The following is a 14,425-nucleotide window of genomic DNA, read 5'->3' on the forward strand; positions in this document are numbered from 1 at the left end:
TGTAAATTCATGGGTGTGATAGGTGGTCTCCCCTATTACTGAATTGTTTTCCACACTATAAACAAGCAAAAGCTTTCACAACTGCGTGAATCATATGGTTTTTGAGGAGGCTATCCTGAGAAAAGCTTTTCCCACGCTCTGCACCTGTGAAAGTTTTGTCCCCTGTATAAATATACTGGTGTGAGAAGGTTCCTCTATTGAATTGTTTCTCACACTCCACGTGTGAAGGTTTTCTCTCCTAAATGATTTCTGGTTTACACAAAGCTCCCCATTACACAGAGTTGTTTCCTCCCACATGTACAACAATCAAAAGGTTTTTCCCCTATGTGAATCCTCTGGTGTAAGTAGTTTTTTTGATTACCTCTTTTCCTGCACGCTGTACATGTGAATGGTTTCCCTCCTGTGTGAATCCGCTAGTGTGACATGAGGCTCATCTAATTAGTAAATTGTTTCCCTCACACAGTACAATGTGGATGGGTACGGGGGTGGGGCGAAGGGGGATGGGACGAAGAGGGATGGAGATGGAGCAAAGAGGGATGGGGATGGGGAGAAGAGGGATGGGGAGAAGAGGGATGGGGATAGGGTGAAGAGGGATGGGGATAGGGTGAAGAGGGATGGGGATGGGTCAAAGATGGATGGGTTGGGGCAAAGAGGGATGGGGTGAAGAGGGTTGGGGCCAAGAGGGATCGGGATGGGGTAAAGAGGGACAGGGCAAAGAGGGATGGGACGAAGAGGGATGGGAGTGGGACAAAGAGGGATGGGAGTGGGACGAAGTGATGGGGCGAAGAGGAATGGGGATGGGGCGAAGAGGAATGGGGCAAAGAGGGATGGGAATGGGGCAAAGAGGGATGGGAATGGGGCAAAGAGGGATGGGAATGGGGCAAAGAGGGGTGGGAATGGGGCAAAGAGGGATAGGAATGGGGTGAAGAGGAATGGGGCGAAGATGGATGGGAATGGGGCGAAAAGGGATTTGGCGAAGAGGGATGGGAATGGGGCGAAAAGGGATTTGGCGAAGAGGGATGGGGTGAAGAGGGATCGATATGGGGCAAAGGGGTATTGGGCGAAGAGGGATGGGGCAAAGGGGGATGGGGCAAAAAGTGATGGGAATGAGGCAAATATGGGATGAATGAGGCAAATATGGGATGGGAATGGGGCAAAGGGGATGGGAATACGTGGGACACCTGCCTCCTCCTCTCTTACTGTCACATCTGCCTCCTCCTCTTACTGTAACCCCCTCCTCTCTGTCACACATGCCCCCTCCTTTCTCACTGCCATACCCACCCCCTCTTCTCTCACTGCCACACCCGCACCCCTCCATTCAGCCACACCCATCACCCTTCCTCTCACTGCCATACCTGCCCCCTCCTCTCTGCCACACCTGCCTCCACTCCACCACACCAACCCCCCTCCTCCCCGCCTTCTTACTCTGCCAGATATCCCCCTCCTATCTTTTCCAGAGCCACCCCCACTCCTCTCTGCCAGACTTTACCCCAATCCTTTCTTTACTCCAATCCCCTCCTTTCTGTCAAACCTGCCCCATCTGTTAGAGATGCCTCCTTCTCTCTCTGCTAGAGATGCCTACTCTCTGCCAGACCTTTGTCCTCCTCTCTTCCAGACCTGCCGCCACTACTCTCTCACTTTGCCAGACCCACCCCCTCCACCACCCTCCTGCCCTATCCTCTCTGCTAGACCCACCCCCACGTCTATCTCTCTGCCAGACCTGATACCACTCCTGCCTGCCAGAACCACCCACTCCTCTCTCTACCAGACCCTCCATAATTCCACTCTCTCTGCCAGACCCACTGCCTCCTTACTCTCTGCCAGACTAGACCCCACTTCTCTCTGCCAGACAAACCCCATCCTCTCTGTTAGATCTCCCCCCTCATTTATATCCCCACCAGAGCCATGCACACTCCTCTCTGCTAGAGTGATCCCCACTCCTCTCTTTCTGCCAGGGGTGCCCTCACTCCTCTCTGCCAGACTTCCCCAACTCCGCTATCTGGATTGAGTTGGAGAGGAGTTAAGAGCATGAGGGTGGAGAGGAGTTAAGAGCATGAGGGTGGAGAGGAAGGGATTGAGGCATGGGTGAAGAGTAAGAGTGAGATTACCAGCACAAGGATTCCTTTAAACTGCAGATGTGAAAAATAATGGCGCTTCCATACCCGTCACATCATCTATCCCTGCTAGACCTGCTCCTTTCCTCACTCTCTGCCAGACACACACCACTTATTTTTCACTCTGCCAGACACACCTCCAATGCACCCTCTGCCATACCTGCTCCCACTGATCTCCCTGAAGCTAGCAGATAGAAATAACATGGTAAAAAATGTTAAGATTGCATTAACAGCTATTTTTATTACCGTGGTATTGCTATTCTACCGGTAAATTGCCCAACCCTACTCTGAACAAACAACTGGTTTCTCACAAGTATGACTCCTGTGGTGTGTGAGGAGATGGCTCTTCTCTGAATAGCTTTTCCCACAATCTGTACATGTGAATGGTTTCTCTCGCGTGTGACTAGTCTGGTGTTTGAGGAGGTTGCACTTCCGTGAAAAGCTTTTCCCACACTCTGCACAAGTGAAAGGTTTCTCCCCTGTATGAATCCTGTGATGTATGAGGAGTCTGCTCTTCCATAAAAAGCTTTTCCCACACACTGTACATGTGAAAGGTTTCTCCCCTGTGTGAATCCTCTTATGGTTGAGGAGGCTGCTCTGAGTACTGAATTGTTTCCCACACTCTGCACATTTGAAATGTTTCTCCCCTGTGTGAATCCTGTGGTGTATGTGGAGGCTGCTCTTTTCACGGAATTGTTTCCCACACTCTGTACATGTGAAAGGTTTTTCCCCTGTATGAATCCTCTCGTGTGAGAGGAGGTTGCTCTGGTCACTGAATTGTTTCCCACACTCTGTACATGTAAAAGGTTTCTCCCCTGTGTGAATCCTCTGATGTTTGAGGAAGTTATTCTTACAAGAAAATGCTTTCCCACACTCTGTACATGTGAAAGGCTTCTCCCCTGTGTGAATCCTCTCATGTCCGAGGAGGTTGCTATGAGTACTGAATTGTTTACCACACACTGAACACGTGAAAGGTTTCTCCCCTGTGTGACTCCTCTGGTGTGTGTGGAGGCTGGTCTTTTGTGAAAAGCTTTTTCCACACTCTGCACATGTGAAAGGTTTCTCTCCTGTGTGAATTCTCTCATGTATGATGAGGTCTTTCTTCTGTGAAAAGCTTTTTCCGCACTCTGCACATATGAAAGGTTTCTCCATTTTGTGAATCATCTGGTGTGAAAGGAGTTTCCGCTTCAGTGAAAAACCTTTTCCACAGTTTGTACAGGTAAAGGGTTGTTCACTAGTGTGAACACAAAGGTGTGTCAGCAGGTCACTATTCAGTGAGAAGTTTTCCCCACACTTACGACAGACAAAAAGATGAACACCACGGCTTCTTGAATTGCTCGCATTTTTTTTGATTGACCCATACTTAGAGTCAGTCTGTGCTGGGTGTTGTACAAGGCATGTAAATTCACCATCATTTGGCACTGGTTCATTGCATGAATCCAACATGTGGCAAGAATCATTGGTTTCTGGCACTACTGGGCTGCGAGTAATCAACCTGCTTCTAGACATATCAGAGCTCCAGTTCTGCTTCTCATTTAGAAAGTTATCTAACAGAAGAAAAAAAAGACAGAATTAAAATGTTTTCAATCTGTAAATCAAATTACTAATAAAAAACAATTTGCAGAATTAAATTCATCAATACTTAAATAACAAAATATTTTCTTTAATCTATACCCATGGCTTTAAAATTGTGGCCCGTGAATATGCAGTGACCCCACTGCCAATGACTTTGGTGGTGGTCCCCAAAGACCTGCAATTTGTTTATGGCAGCTCTGTGAATTAATCTTGATAGGTATACAGTGGCGAGAATTTTTTAATAGATCTTAATCTAGATGAACAACAAAGGAGAGGGCAGTCTGCTCAGGACTCATCACACTCAGAGATAGTGGGTGGTAATGAGTGAACTCAAATCCCCAGGGGTGGAGGTGCACGCCAATAGGTAGATAGATTCTAAGCCTCCATTGGCCCAACTCACATTTCCCTCTGCAGACGGAGCTTTCCCAAGGCAAATTAATCATTGCTGAATTGATTGCCCTTGAGAAAGCTCCGTCTTTAAAGGGAAATGTGCGTCGGACCAATAGAGCCTTAGGTGCCTGCTAGGAAAGGGGAGGGCTTAGTGATGACCTACACAGCTGTCACAGCATCGGCTTCAGGCTACAAACAGAGTATATTTATCGGAGGTGGAGGGGACAAACAGGAGAATTTCAATTCTGTAATAGTGTTCCGTCTCTACCACTTACCTTCAGGGGCTTATATAGCATTACACAGTTGAGGCCGTTGTATTCTTCCTGTATTATACTGCACTCAGCCTCACTAATACCTACCTGGTGTTCTTGGTTAACCCTTAGTAAACTGCAGCCACTCTTACTCACTATTAGCTAGCCTCACGCAATACTGCTGTTCTGAGCCGATAGACCATATCCCCAACCCTTAGCACTTCAGTCCTCTTACTAGATACAGGTATCTGGTTTAACTGATATTAGAATTAGTTACAGCTTAAGTGTCTATTAAAGGTTAATTTGTAGGCTCAATACAATAATCACTGATTCGTTGTACCAGTTATGTCCAACTCTTAGTGCACACAATTAATAGGTATTTTATGTTTGTGTGTTTCATTAGTATATCGTAATCTAAGTCATAATAAAGATAACCTGATCAAACAAATTACACAAAAAACAGTATACCTTTTCAACATTTATTCAACATTCAATATCCATGTGTAAAAAAGTATATGAACCTTTAGATTCAGAACCTGGTGTAATCACCTTGAGAAGCAATGACTTCAACTAAGCGTTTCCTGTGAGAAAGGAAAAATGGAGCACTCTCTGAGCGAAAAATAAGGATCCAAAGAGGGTATTGTGACGGTAGGGAGGGTTACACCCCAAGGGCCCCCTCTAACCTCGCCAGGGAGACAAGGGGTTAACTGGGCTGAGGCCCAGAAATGTGATTTTACCCTTGTTATAACCTGTAAATGTATTCTCCCCCTGTTTCCCTGTCCCATTGTAATGTCTGGGTTAATCAGTGTTTGCATAACACACACACTGGATCATCAGGGGTTAATAAGCTACAGTTTAAGGAAATTCCACTGTATGGTGTCTTTTCAGGAAACCTGGACTTCAAAGGGCTTAATTGGAGTGGAAGGTGAAAAGCAGAAGGGTTTTTAAAATGTACAGGCATTCTGCCTGCCTTTGTAATGTACCAGAAACCAAATGGTTTGCCTCATCTGAGTCTAGTCACTTGCCTATGCACGCTTCCTCTCTCCCAGTGCATATCAAAAGGGAGGTGTGCATTGGCCAGATTGGAGCCTGGCTTCCCAGGGGAATTGTTTATGCAAGAAGCAAAAGCCCACTTCAAAAGGTTTTATTGATGGGGCCCGGGGGTGGGGGCTACCCCCAACAGGATATCAAAAGTGAGTAACTTTAATAAATATAAGAATATTATGAGATGTCCTTGGCTGAACCAGCTAAGAATTACATAAGTGTATTGGCGGGAGTCAGCCGATCTTTGGGAGTCTAAACACTGTATATGTACCTGCTGCTAAATGCCAGATATTAATATCTCTATTAATTTTCATATTACAATGTAATGATGGGTCTCTCTACGACCGTCAGGTGTCACAGACCGTATTAATATATCTCACCTGACTGTGTGTATTACGGAACGGAAGTTATGCAATGATTTGCAGTAAATATGAAATTTTGGTTGAAGTTCTGAGAAACTGCAGCCCCCCTGCTATGATAATGAGCAGGGAAGAGGATGTTTTTGTAAACGTGGTAACTCACATTTACATACCCAGGTTTCCTGCAGGAGTGAACATGACAAATGTCCTCCCTGCTTCAAAGGGTTTATTGATGGGGGGGCTACCCCAAGCTGGAAGTCCCAAAATGAGCTTCAAAAGCTTGAAAGGGACATTTGCCAGACGGCACAAAGCCGTAAACGGGGGTACCAGGGTTAAAATGATATATAAGTCAAAGCCACCCTTTACCCAAGTTGTTCATGCTGTTCATGCAAAGTTGTTCATGTTCATTGTTCTTCATGCAAATGATCTTCATGCATGCATGTGACCTGCCTGTTTTGCTGTGATGTCAACTCAAATATGGGAGAACTGGCAGTCTGTGATCCTGCTGGCTTTCTTGCCATAATCTTTAAGTAAGTGTCTATATTTTGCCTGTTATTTGTACATATTTGCTGTGTTCACCTTTATCAAGGAATAAAATCACTTTATTATATCTTAAGTCTCGTCCCAGTTCAAACCCAGGTATATATATATTTATATATAGTTTTGGTGTCAATTACAGCCTGTCGCAAGCTCTCGTGACAGGTATTCAATAAAAATATGAGAGCTTTAATGGTTAATACATAGACCCCCAAAAAACACACAACGCGTTTTGCCCATTTAGTACTTCATCATGGTGTAAAAAAACCGGGTAAAACTGGGATTTTTAAATTCTCACGCTGCCGTGACGTCAGAAGTTATGCACCGCCACCTTGCATACCTCCGTCTACTGTAGGGAGCGCAAATTATCATTGGCTAGTAGCATACAAAAATAGAAAATTTTAATCCTAGAACATGAACCGAATTATATTTACTTGCAAGATCGTGTGATGTCATGCACATGTGCATAGAGAAGTACGTCAGCCTCACTACCAAATGGCCTTCACACCTCAGGCATTCTCTGGTGGCTTTGATCTCGGATGTCTCAGCAGACTCATTGGCACCAAGCTGGTAGCCCCAGTAGCCTGCCGGAACATTGGTTCTGAAAGTCCTAGCTCCTTTACCGCGCACACCAGTATATACTAAATTGCACCATGTTAATAAAAATATACTAATATGTCATAAGTCTCTGGGTATGGGGAATAGATAGAAAGCCGCACTTTATTTCCTACTAGCCTATATTCCCCACACACTATCTCATAGACTTGGACTGGACTCCAAGAGTCACCTTACAACCTCATAATTATGGTTGGACTGCCCATGAACCACAATACAGGTTCTGTGCTACCTGGGCATTCACTGGGTGTCACGGGAGACCAGGTTTATCAACACCTTTTATACCGGGATCATTGATTGAGCAAAGCAAGGAGGTAAAATAAATTGTAATTTATTTCAGGAAAAGACATACACACAATGTAACAGAATTTGCACAGTTAACACACTTACTGGGAAAGGGGCTAATGAATACATTTGTTCTTTAAAAGAAATTCACAAAAATTACCTCTGTAGGAGCCCTTTCCAATGACCGGGAGGTACTCACGAAAGTCCTGGAACTGATTTCGGCATGCAATGCCAGCCACGACCACAACGTTCTCAAAAAGCGGGACTTAGAAAATGTCTTGGGTCAAACTCTGAAGCTGGCTCGCGTCTATTCAGCTCAGAGCATCTTTGAATTTGCCGCTGTTGGTTTGGCGCTTGGAATCACCTCCTCTGATTGGCTACAAGGCTCCTTATGGGTTTCAGTGTCCCATTCACAAACCTCTACAGCCTATCAGAGCGTGGGAATTTTCCTGCCAGCCAATCACCGATTTGCCGGAATTGTAAAGCCGGGTGGGCACCTTTTTTGTTCTGCAACAGGGCATGCGCCAACCTGGCACCTCTGCCTCTTTGCATACCGCCCCCCGTGTCTCGGGTTTGGGCAAATGGTGGCCGAATAGCCCTGTGTTAGCCCAGGATGCGGGTACTCAAGCATGACTGCAGTTACCCTCCTGGTCCAACACCTTGGCATCTCTGAGGCTTTCAAGTCTGGATTCCGAACAGACCCATGGGCACCAAGCTTTGAAGCCACCTGGTCCCTCGGAATCCATGACTTGGAAATCCCACAGTTCAGTCACAGGTTATCAGTACATATTCCTAATAAACATAGCCCTTTAATAAAATATACTGTGGCCTGTATTTTTTGTGATAAAAATGTGAAGACCCGTTCTGGTGTCAGGGATGGAGTAAGGGTATATTTTGCCTACACTCACTAGCCTCATACTTGGCATACTCTAGAAATAACTTTTAAACTTTTTACACACAAAACCACTCTCAGCTTTATCATATAGCTGGAGCATCCCCTGAAACCCTATACCAGGTTCAGGGTACCTGGGCATGTAGTGGGGCACCCCCCTTTATACTAGGCATTCCCTGTATGGTATGAGAAGAAAAGAAAGCACACACTTCCTGGTGCAAATAAAGTTTTACTAGGTTAAAATCACAGAAAAAAATCAATCAACAATACACTCACAAACATCCGTGATCTCCTCAAGCTCCCCCTCCTCCGTAGGGCGTCGCAACAGCGCGGCACTTCAGGGATGATCTCACCACAGCCCGGTCTAACAAAGTCAGCCCGCTCCCTGTCTTCTCCCTCACGAAGTTCAGCACTGCAGTACTCTCACAGTCACGATCCCTGAAGTGCCGCGCTGTTGCGACGCCCTACGGAGGCGGGGGAGCGTGAGGAGATCACGTGGTAACGCAGTCTGAAGCCGTCACGTGACACGGAAGGGCACTCCAACCCCTGGGGGGGCGGAAGCAGGCAGTGGACGCGCTGTAGCAGCTGGCATAGTATCCCCACGCAAAGACAACCCTGCACAATTGTGATTGTGGAACTGATCAGCAAGTCTTTCCTACATTCCCTTTATGGTGGCAGGTATACATTACCCCTTCATGCCCCGTTTACCTTGTCTGGATTATGCTGCAGCAGGAATCCTGGCAGTGAGTCGCAAGAACGTTTTCAGGGTCAGAGTTTTCCCGGAGTAATGTGCTTGGCTGCATCCGAGAATCTCACTCGATTCCCGGATCCAACTTTTGGGATATCCCAGAACTCCGGAACCCTGAAACATAGCCACATTCTGTGAAGACTTTCTCAGGCAAACCCACCCTGAGACCTACAGCCTAGAAAACTCCTAGTCCCAGCACCCTGAGGAAGGCAAAACACATAAAAATCTTTAATGTTGCATAATTTGCACACAGTCACAGTAATGCATTTCTTACAACTGGGTCCAAGAACGGACACTCTACGACTTCAACACACGGATCAGTGTACCCAAGTGGGCTGAACCTTTAGTAGTGAGCCCGGGTACCCCTTCACCATCACACCTCCCCCCTTAAGATGCAGGCTCTGTTACAACCGCCTCGCCCGGCGGTTTAACTGGCCTGACAAGTCTTGAGGTTGCTGGCTCACTGGGACTGTCCTGGCGTGAAAGTCTATCGGCATTTCTATGTTCACTGCCTTTCTTATTCTAAATGGAAAAGTCAAATTCTTGCAGGGCAAGACTCCAACGAAGGAGCTGCCATTTTCCCTAGACACCCTTTGTAGCAAACTCAAGGGGTTGCGATCTGTGATCACGGTGAAAGTCCGGCCATACATATAGGGCTGCAGCTTGCCAAACACTATTTTTCAATTGTGGTATAGATAACCTTAATCGGAGGCATCGGTCTGCTCTAAAAATTTATTTGAATAGTCCGGGGCAGCCAGGATTGGTGCACTGGCCAGCGCTGTCTTGAGGGCCTGAAACACTGTTTCGCAGGCAGGAGACCAGACTACCAGAACTGGGAGTCGCTTCTGTGTCAAATCTGTCAAGGGTTTAGCCACGGCGCTGTACTGTGGGACAAACTTTCTATAGTACCCAGCGGGGCCTAAAAATGCCATAACCTGCTTCTTAGTCTTGGGGACTGGCCACTGCACTATAGCCTCAACCTTAGCTGGTTCAGGCTTGATGTGCCCTCCGCCCACCCTGTGGCCTAGGTACAAAACCTCTGCCATACCTACTAAACACTTGCTGGATTTCAGTGTGAGCCCTGATTTCCTCATTCTGCTTAGCACCTCTGCTACATTAACCAGGTGGCTGTCCCACGTCCCGCTAAATACTGCAATGTCGTCCAGGTATGCCCATGCAAAACCCCACATCCCATCCAGCAACCCATTGACCAGGCGTTGAAAGGTAGCCGGGGCATTCTTCATCCCAAATGGCATCACTAAAAATTCATAGAGGCCACTTGGAGTAATGAATGCTGACTTGTCCCTAGTTTCCTGGGCCAGCCAATACCCTTTGCTCAGATCCGTGGTGGACAGATACTTTGCCCACGCAAGTGCATCTAATAGCTTGTCCATGCGGGGCATAGGATAAGCATCTGACACCGTTCCCGCATTGAGCTGCCGGTAGTCCACACAAAACCGGGTGGTCCCATCCTTCTAAGGCACTAGGACTACCGGACAAGGCCAAGGGCTCTGGGACAGTACAAATATCCCTAGGGCCAGCATCTCGTCCACTTCACTCTCTATACTGCCCTTCACCTCTGCTGATACCCGATAGGCATGCTTATGCAGAGGTCTCAGCTCACTGGTGAGCACCGAGTGATCGGTGAAATGTGTTCTTGCCGGCTTGTCCGTGAACAGAACCCTATACTGCTCTAGAATAGCCCTCACCTGTACCTTCTCCTGTGCGCTTAGCTGGGATCCTATCTCTACCTATGCTACGTGCCCCCCTGCCTAGAGTCCCCATAGGAGGTCGAGCAGAGCATTGCTCGCCGGGTTCCCCATTGGTGGGCTACAGATAACCAACACTGATGCCTCACTCTGTTTAAAATACTCCTTAAGCATGTTAATGTGATATGTCCTATTTCTACCTGTCTCTCCATCTAACTGTACAACATAGTTGCAGTCTTTCATCTTTCTGAGAACCGTGTATGGTCCAGACCAGGCAGCCATTAATTTGTTCTGACGAGTGGGCTTCAGAACAAGTACTTCCTATCCTGGGATGAATGACCTGCTACGGGCATTCTGGTCATACCAAGTCTTCTGCTTGGTCTCAGCCTCCCTGAGATTAGCCTGTGCTAACCCCATAAGAATTTTTAACCGGTCTCTGAGATCTACCACGTACTGAAGCATCAGTATTGGTAGTCTCCCCTTCCCATCCCTCACGGAATAGGTCAAGAGGACCCTGGACCCTGCGACCATGCAGCAGCTCAATAAACATACAAATAAATTGTCCCAGGCGCTGTGAATAAAGTCCAATGAACCCCAATACCGTGAGCCAATTGGGCAGTCTTTGGTAAGGCTTCCTATGCCAGATAGATGATCCTGATAGTTGGTGGACAGGCAGGGGTGTGCAGGGGTATGCAAACAGCAAGTGCTGCCGGTGAACCTCCCAGTCCTTCCCTTCAGCTTCTATAAACGCTCAAAGCCTCTGCTTAAGGGTGCCATTGAACCTCTCAAATAGCCCGTTGGTCTGGTGGTGGTAAGGGGTCGTGCGCTGGTGCTTCACCCAGCACGCATCCCAGAGACACAAACAATTCACTCATGAATTGTGACCCTTGATCGGTTAGAATCTCACTAGGGAAACCTACTCTAGTGAAAATTACTAACAATGCTTCTGCTACTGCCGTAGCATCGATGGTGGCAAGGGCTACAGCCTCAGGGTACCTGGTGGCAAAGTCCACCACTGTGAGTATGTAACGCTTGCCAAACCAACTGGGGATCATTTGGGGTCCCACTATGTCCATAGCTACCCTCTGGAATAGTTCCCCAAGTACTGGTAGTGAGTTCAGGGGTACCTTCACACGAACACCCACCTTACACACTCGCTGGCAGGCATCACAGGTGCGGCAGAACTCTACCATTGCCCCTGATGGCCCCGGCCAGTAGTAACGCTGCAACAGCCGGGCTCTCGTCCAAGTGATCACCTAATGCCCCGCTAGTGGTATGGAGTGGGCTACCAGTAACAACTGTTGCCTATACTCCCTCGGTAACACTGTCGTCTACCAGTCCAGACCCTATCTAGCCCGGGAGACCCCTGCTCTCTGTATAAGACCCCGCGGTGCCATGAGAAACTATCTGACCCACTGTCAGAGGCAGACTCGGATGCCTGGAGTCTCATGCCCTCCAAGCTGGGATCAGCTCTCACCACATCCCTAAACTGTGTCCCTAATTCTGGCCATCCACCCTGTCGGGGGGACAGGAAACATGTAAAGGGGAAGGTAAGTCAGCACACTGTCGCGATTCAGTCTGGCTTAACTGCCTGGTCTCCTCTGAGACCCCTGGAACTGTTGGTCCCAAATGCAGGGGGACGGCGGATCCTTCAGGTGCAACTCCTTATGACCGACTCCTGGAAATCACGGCAACAGGAGCCAGCTCTGCCGTAAACACGCATGTAACATGCCCCAGGTCATTGCCAAGTAGGACCTCAGCATAAAACCCAGGCAATACCCCCACCTCCCTCATGCCATGTCCGGCACCCCAATCAAGGAATACCCGGGCAACTTGGAGTGACCTCGGTCCTCCACTTGGCATGGTCACTTGCATCCCTGTGTTTGGGAACAAATCCTCTGGCCGGACCAAATCAGGTAGGAACAGGGTAACAGTGGCACCGGAGTCGAGCAAGCCGGACACTTGGCGAGCTCCGATGGTCACTTGGCGCAGATGCTTCTGCCGGACATCTGTGGACTGCAGACCGACTGACGGAATCGGATATCTATCTCCGCTGCTTGTTCCTGGCTGGCAAGTGCAGATCTCTCCGTGGAAGTCCCTCTCTGGGCTGGTTCAACAGCTGTACTTGGCTCCTCTGTGTGTACCAGTCGCACACGGGTGACCGGTCTCGCAGCTGGAGAGCGTTGCCACGGTTGTGGTCCACCGGATCTTGGATGGTCCAGACAGTCTGGCTTGATGTGACCTGTTTTGTTACACTGGTAACACTTCCTTTCATGCTTGTATTCTGCAGATTTGGGTGCGCTACCCTTTGCTGCAGACTTGCTTGTCCACTGAGGGGTGGTCTTGGCTGCCCTGGCCAGAATGGCCGTGTCCTTTGTACCCCCTTTCTGTGTATTAAAGCACGACTGGTCACAAACTCATCAACCATTTTTACAGCTTCCACATGGGTTTTAGGTCTGCAGTCAAACACACATGCCCTCACATCCGAGGGGCACTGCTGCAAAAGTTGCTCTTAAAGCATCAAGTCCAATAATGTGTGGTACTTGGTGGCAATGTAAAGGGGGGGGTTAAGGCTGCACACCACAATATATAAATAAATACATACAGTTTACCGGTGCTGCTGGTTCAAGGAAGTACCTGCCAGGAAATTCCAAAGTACACTGAGGAAAAAAGAGAGATCCAGCGCTCCACGGATTTCAAGATAATGAATGTATTGTGCCACACGACACGACTTTTTCACTTGAAAAAGACCTGTTGGTCGAAACGTTATGTGGTACTTGGTGGCACCAGAACCCTCCACCCACTGGGTCCCCTGCAATGCCATGCGGGCCCCGTACCACACATAGGATTCCCAGTGTTTTTTCTTCCCCGTCCTAAACTTGCCTCGGTACGCTTCTAGGGTGAGCGAATACTGGCTGAGCAACATGGTTTTTACATGGCCATACTCATCACCATCCTCTGGTGGGATAGCCTACAAAATCTCTTTGGCCACACCGGACAATAAGGGGTTCAATTGCAAACTCAGTCTCGTTGTGGTACCCGGTACCGTCGACATTGGGTCTCAAAGTCCTTCAAAAACCCGATCTTGTCTGTGCCATCAACAAACTTGCAAAAACTGTGGTGGTCCACGCGCGGGGTTGCTTGCTCCCAGTTAACAAGGTGAGAGTGTGGGGGCGGTTGTTCCTTGGGCTGCTGCAAGCATCCGGATCCGATCGTCCGTGGTAGCCCCCTCTCCAAGGAGTGCGGCGATTCCGCGGGTGGCAAGTTCAATAGCCACAGGGGCTACCACGGCCGCATTCCCCCGAACTGGTTCCCCAACAAAGTCCCTGCTGGTATCCGCTCCCACCTGATGTCGTTCCTCCGCCACAATTGCTGGATTAACCTCCAGCACTCCTGGCTGAAGTGTGATCACTGCAACTGCAGCTGAGAGGGTGTCCCCCTCTGGTGAAGCAATACTAGCATCATGAGCTTCCAATTCCTCCACCAGTAAAGTCTTTGACCGACCGTCCGTCGGCAATCCATAGCTTTTCACTGGGCAACAATCTTGGCTTGTACCATGACCGGTACCGACCTGATCGCTTGTCCATGTTCGCCTACTGTTCTAAGCTAAGGGGCAAAGAGAACCTGTGTTTTCTGCACGTTGTGAACCGTTTGTATGCTACTGCTTGTTTTGGGAGCTCGCAATCTACAAGTTTCCCGCTATATTATAGGACCCCACAGGATTTTATAACATAGGATCAATCGATCCCACCGCTGTCACCAGCAAAAAAGCCTGTCACGGGAGACCAGGGTTATTAACACCTTTTCCTACCGGGATCATCTGATTGAACAAGACACAGCAGTAAAATAAATTGTAATTTATTCCAGCATTTGACATACACACAAAGTAACACAATTTATACGGAA

At 48.1% G+C, this 14,425-nt stretch overlaps 1 protein-coding gene across 1 annotated transcript in view; it reads right to left on the reverse strand.

Moving 5' to 3' along the window:
- Positions 1-1,433: 1,433 nt before the first annotated feature.
- LOC142494774 (uncharacterized) overlaps positions 1,434-14,425 on the reverse strand; it is a 47,401-nt gene continuing 34,409 nt past the window's right edge. Inside the window, exon 5 of the mRNA XM_075599214.1 lies at positions 1,434-3,661. Coding sequence (XP_075455329.1) covers positions 2,397-3,661 — 1,265 coding nt within the window. The 3' untranslated portion in view covers positions 1,434-2,396. The remainder of the gene's footprint in view (positions 3,662-14,425) is intronic.

This window comes from Ascaphus truei, chromosome 5 (genome assembly GCF_040206685.1).
Source record: "Ascaphus truei isolate aAscTru1 chromosome 5, aAscTru1.hap1, whole genome shotgun sequence".
NCBI lineage: Eukaryota > Metazoa > Chordata > Amphibia > Anura > Ascaphidae > Ascaphus > Ascaphus truei.